Raw genomic sequence first — 5,877 nt, 5'->3', positions numbered from 1 at the left:
TACTTCAAAATACATTGGAAATCTATTTCAGAGCAACGCAAAAGTTACAATAAGAACAAAGCACACAGTTCCAGACTCCTTATTTATGATGCAACCAACACAACACACAGTTGCAGACTCCTTATGTAGAATCAATCTATCTGATAGGAGGAAACAAAGCGGACTTAGGACCTAAATATTTGAACATATTAAGAGGAAGACTGAAAAGACACCAACAACCATCGAGGGATTTCATGTTTTGAATCTTGTAACAACCTCAATGTTTACTCCTTAGACATGAGGCTTGCGCTCCTCTCCTAACTTGAAGTCAGTTATTTGAATTGCAGTCTTTGTCTTGTCAAGATTGCTGACCCTCCTCGACATGAAGAAATCTCCCCACTTGTATTCTTTGAATTTAGAGGGGTTTTCTTCAGTGACAAGCTCCTCAATAGGCTTAACCATCACATGATATGAAGGTGAAGCTACAGTGACCATCGAGAACCTCTCGTTCTCCGAGTTTACGACAACTCTATGCACGATGCACTCATATTCGTCGTTGCTCCAAACCTGTTAAAATGTATATAAGATCAGTGTAATTTTGTAGTGCAAACACAATGAAAATAGTTGAAGAAAACTCATTGGCATAATTTAGAGGTGGGAAAATATAAAAGGAAAAGTATATAATTCCAAACAATCCTTAACATGTTTTTATGTTTAAGTGTTAATTGTGTATATTTATAGATAAAAAATACCCTCATGTATATGTTATACATAGAGATGGGATATGTTTGATTATTCCTTCGTAAGGAATATTGTCTTAAATTACTCAACACTCATGGGACATTTACTCTTTTTTTGTGATACAAAAGATTTTCAAGTAAGGGCACTTATTTTCATTAGTAAGGGTAAAATAAATATTTTTTTATGAATAGAATAATATTTTATCATAATCAGACCAATTAACATTTTATGTGAGTAACATCGCAATTATTGCAGCTGTTATGCATCCCATGTGGGGGTGCTGTCCAGCATAGTTAATAAAACAACTCCGTACCACAAAACTTTCTTCTTACCCCTAATTAGTTACCTAAAACACTACTAAATTAAATTTGTTCTATTGTACATTAAGATATCAAGTGCCCAAAATATTGAATAGGCTAAGAATAAACTCCATAAAAGGGAACAACCAAACATGATCCAAAATAGATATTCACATATATTTATAAGAGCTACTTCTATAATTATGTTAATTTCACGCTTAAAGTATAGTTTTACATGTAAGGGTTATATTAGGGTACTTATACATATTTACTTAATCTATTCACTATTTTTGACACTCAATACTCTTACTCCACATAGTAACCTTTTTGCCTAGGGGTATTTTAGGTTATTAAACATAAGTAAAATTGAAATTCTTGATAAAAATAAAAGCATTTATTACTTATAGTGCAGGATGACATCACCCAAATGGAACAATGATTGTTTTTTTACCAGCAGTAAATGCTATTACTTTTTAATAGAAATATTTATCGTACTGTTCCGAATACTGAAAAATGCCTTTAATAAAAAAAATTTGTGCCATAAAATAAGGATATATGAGTGTCCAAAATAGTTGAACCTTCATAGAGTAAGTTACATGTTTGCAACCATGAAAACCTCGATGTAAACCCTGATCCAATATATTCTGGTACTAAATGGATAGTGGGTTCATTTTAATCTAAAGGAACAATTTGGTAATTATGAGAGTGTGTAATGATCTCATAATAAACAAACAAAATTTTAACAACTCTTTTTATAATTTATAACCGATTCATCCATTGTCCCATTCTTCATTTTCGGGAAAGGCTAGAATTTTGTTTTGGTGAAGGGGGACGGGGTTGGGTCAGATCATAGGGGAAAAATTCACTACTCATGGTAGGAATGAAAGATAAGATTTCATGCTGTGGCACCAATTACCCTGACCGCTATGCTTGGTGTCCATTCCTATTTACTGAAGGCTAGATTAGTTTGAACCTTTGGATGTTGTGTTATGCATTTACTCCCAAACCACTAAAGGAAGGTCGAGCTAACTACACATGTATTTTTTGTCTAATACCTGTAGAACACCTGCCATGATGACCACCACTGAATCAGGAATGGGTCTCAGTCGGAGCCATTCACCGTCCGATTTTCGCTTCAACTCGAGCCCACTGACTTCATTTGTGGTCAGGAGGGTCAAGATAGCATGGTCCTTGTGAGCTCCTTTGCCTAGAACCAATTCGGGAGTAGGGCATATTGGAAAATAGTTGATTCTAGCGTAGTTCATGTGGTTCTCAAGGTAACGGTTGAAGCGATCAGCTGGTAAGCCTAGGCTGAGTGCGATGAGCTCTAGCAATTGGCACATCAATTTTGAAGCAGCCTGTGTAAATTCCTGGCAGACTTTCCTGTCATGGAAAAATTCAAAATTTATGCTATTTATGTAGAAATAGGTGTAAAACCTTATGAGGTTCTTGGGTATTTTAAGGAAAAAAAAAAAAGGAGAGAAAAAAATAGATGTCCTGGTTGTGTGACAAAACTTAGATAATAGCTTTCTCTACTAATTCGATTGACCGGAAATATTAAAGGTGTTTGTGCGCCCCTTAGGCTCAACTAAAAAATATAAAATTATTTTAAAAATAAAAATTGATCAAACTATCTTTGAAACATTTAAGAGTATTTTTGTCAAATTTTAAGTGTTCCTGAATGAGCCTAGTAGTTCCATTAAATTCAAATTAAACATAGTTGCAGAAATAATTATGACTGTCCAATTTCTTTTCTTTTCTTTTTTTAATATGAAATGCCTTTTTTAATATGAAATGCTGGGAGAGTTGCATGTACCCTTTAAATGTTCAGGATACTATACTTTCCATCTAATTTATTAAAGGAAAAAGTTTGTATAAGGTTGCAACCTTAAAATGTAGAATTAAAGATGTACCTCAAAAATCCATCGGAAAATGTTATTTTAATGTTGAAAAACCCTCTAATTGATCATCTCGACATCGAGATGCATTAATATGAAAAAAAAAAAAAAGATTTTGAGTCCCAAAAATAGTGTATCTTACAACACATTATTTAGACCGTCCATTTTCAAGATTTTCATATATTTGTAGATCTTCTTGATTTTAACATTTTTGGTATTTAAAATTTTATAATTAGATATGAAAATAGATTTTCAGATAATCCTAATACTTTTTTACACAAAAATATCATATTACAATAAAATTTGGAGTTGCGCCTTAATTGGATCGTTGAAGGTTGCAAATTTATAGAAACCACACCCTTAATGAAAAAAAGAAAAGAAAATGTGCACAAATTTATACCGTAAAGGACCTGGAATTCATTTTAAAAAAAAGGAAAAAATATTTTTAAACTCAAATAAAAGACAAAATTAGCAATCCCAAAATCACATATGATAAAAATGTCAAAACTCGCCAATATGGAACATCATGGATCAATTCCCATATCTATATAAGTAATAAGAACGAAAACCAAAACTAGTCTATGGGCAAGCTTGGTTCGTAGGAAATCTCTATTTGAAAGAGAATCCCGGCAGACCACTGCTTTCGCATGTTTGATTCATAGGAAAGCAGACCGCTCATGGGAAAATTCTTTCTCTAGTATGGGAAAAAGCACCGGACATCTCAATCCTAGGTAAGAGACTTGGCCGTTGCTGCAACTATTAGATAGCCCAAAGACAAAGATTTGGAGATGTCGAATATCACAAGCGTTGAAAACAACGTATGCTGTTGCAAATATCAAATAGCCCAAAGGCAAAGATTTGGAGATATCCAATATCACAAATGTTGAACACAACGTATGTTTTAGGATGGTCCAACATCATCAATATTGAATAGACTAAGAAATAAGGGTACAATGATATTTAACGGGCCATGAAAATAAAAAAAGATTTAAAAAACCAATTTCCCATCTATCCGATGTTGGAAATATTGGATGGGGGTAAAATTATAAAAAATTAAAAAAGGCGAACAGTCGACGGGGGGAGGGGAGCTCCATGTAAGTTTGGAATAAATGGGGAGCATATTGTAATAAATGGGAAAAAAACTGATCCCCACATAGATGTTCCATTTCATCATTCATAGTAGGAATAAATTTTCAAGGAATCTGGGACCAAAACTGCTTTTGCTCTTACTTTGGTTGTTTAAGGTTGATACCTTGTATAAACTGCACCCAAACTTCTTCTATGGTAATGAGAGAGGGCAATAAAAAGTTAGTCAATACTCGATACTTTTAAGAAGAGAATTCTTCCTAAGAAAAAAGCACATATGAGCCAATCTCCATGAAAAGGAAAAAATAAAGAGAAAATAAAGAGAGAGGATACGGGGTCACATCACTCTTTAAATCAAATATCCTTTCTCTGTCGATCCACAAACACACAATCAGGCAGTTAGTATGCAGCATAGATGAGCTCTTTATTAGAGCTTTACAGCTGATCTTAATGTTCGTATATAAGTTGCCTCCATTTGAATGCTCAAGAAACAGTTGCCTCCATTTTGTGGAACATTTGAATCCTATTTTATCCTAAACAAAAAATCCTAGTCATCCTACAAAATGAAGCTTAAACTTTTAATAGAACCTTCGGTTATAAAGATGGTAGGATAGATAATGGAATTGAAGAAGATATAAGGAGTTTTGTATATGTTCTTGTGTGGAAGTGTGCGTGGGGGTGTGTGTGAGAGAGAAGGGGCCTCTCAGATACCGAAAATCTGCCGGGTTTTCTGGCCACTGGTTGTGGAGAGTCGATGTCTCTTGGCAATCTGGCTCCAACGATGCTGGGATCGAAAGTTCTTCTTTCAACATGAAGTCGAAAACCTCGGCCCAGTCCCTTATGTTGTTCGTGTGGTCACTTTCGTTGTAACCCCATGGCATGTTCGGGTTTCTGGCAACCTTTCGCTTCTCCTCGAATGAAAGTTTTGAAAACTCAGACATAACTCTTATAACTTCGGGCCAAAGGCCTGGCGCCACTCCGTGGTTTACAACCACAAAGAAGCCCCATTCCTTTAAAGATATGTGTACTTGAGCGACAATGTCCGCCAAGTCATGAGAATTTGGCGTCTGGAGTGGTGAAAGGTCAATTACAGGAACGTCTTCTAAGTATTTTACAGTGTCGGGCTTTGGCCGGAGGTGAGGTGGTACCATGGTAGAGGCCTCAATGGGTGGTGGGAGCATGACGGTTGAGTCGACGGCTGTAGGCATCTTCTCTTTCTTCCTAAGGTGTTTTCTCTCTCTGGATTTTTTCTAATAACTTTTTATTACTAGAAATTTGTCCTAATAGATTTTTTTTCAGTAATATCTTGCCCAATAGGCTAATTTCTATTAAAAAGCAGCCTGCATTGCACGTTTGGTGTTTTAGGACAAGTTATAAGGTTTCGAACCCTAGACATTCTTCACACAAACCCGAGATATCTACCACTAAGCAGCAGATACACGAAATGCCTACCACTAAGCTGAAGCCTAAAGGACTGGAGATAAAAAGAGGGAAAAGATAAAAGATGAGAAAAACAAAAAAGAACTTCACATTCAAGAAACTTCTCGTAAGCACTTGAAAGTATTCTCTCAATACCTCTTTACTGAAGCACTGGTTTCCTATGATCAAGGTGTGCATTTTGCTCAATGCCTCCTCCTTTTATAAGTGGATAGGAAGGTGCAAAGTCCAGGAGGTTCATTATTAAAATTGAGATAATGAAAAATCATTTCATTTTTTTATTCGGAACCTTAGCCTGTTCTCGAAGAAAGATAGCGAAAAAAATTATTCCTAAAGTCGATACCAACAGGATTTTATACACCAATGCTTCCATAGATTCGTTCGTGGTTTACAACAAAATTATATATCGCTTCCATACCTGTTCATTTGTTACCTTG

At 35.2% G+C, this 5,877-nt stretch overlaps 1 protein-coding gene across 1 annotated transcript; it reads right to left on the bottom strand.

Annotated features, from left to right (window-relative positions):
* Positions 1-5,572, bottom strand: LOC18446768 (protein DMR6-LIKE OXYGENASE 2). The gene is made up of 3 exons (XM_006856881.4): positions 4,715-5,572; positions 2,075-2,402; positions 1-546 (listed from the first exon to the last, which is right to left on the bottom strand). Exons 1-3 carry the CDS (start codon positions 5,209-5,211, stop codon positions 271-273), a joined length of 1,101 nt encoding a protein of 366 aa, XP_006856943.3. The 5' UTR covers positions 5,212-5,572; the 3' UTR covers positions 1-270.
* Positions 5,573-5,877: the final 305 nt, after the last annotated feature.

The sequence above is a fragment of the Amborella trichopoda genome, chromosome 13, assembly GCF_054954075.1.
Source record: "Amborella trichopoda isolate Santa Cruz 75 chromosome 13, AtrichopodaSantaCruz75HAP2 v2.0, whole genome shotgun sequence".
In the NCBI taxonomy this organism is placed as follows: Eukaryota; Viridiplantae; Streptophyta; class Magnoliopsida; order Amborellales; family Amborellaceae; genus Amborella; species Amborella trichopoda.
This window is presented reverse-complemented; position numbering and strand designations above follow the sequence as displayed.

Excerpts from the sequence above, each read along its gene's own strand:
- LOC18446768 (XM_006856881.4), bottom strand. The coding sequence starts at position 5,211 with ATGCCTACAGCCGTCGACTCAACCGTCATGCTCCCACCACCCATTGAG. Across the intron at positions 2,403-4,714 it reads GAAAACCCGGCAGATTTTCG|GAAAGTCTGCCAGGAATTTA; the intron begins GTATCTGAGAGG and ends TTTCCATGACAG. Across the intron at positions 547-2,074 it reads TCATGGCAGGTGTTCTACAG|GTTTGGAGCAACGACGAATA; the intron begins GTATTAGACAAA and ends ACATTTTAACAG.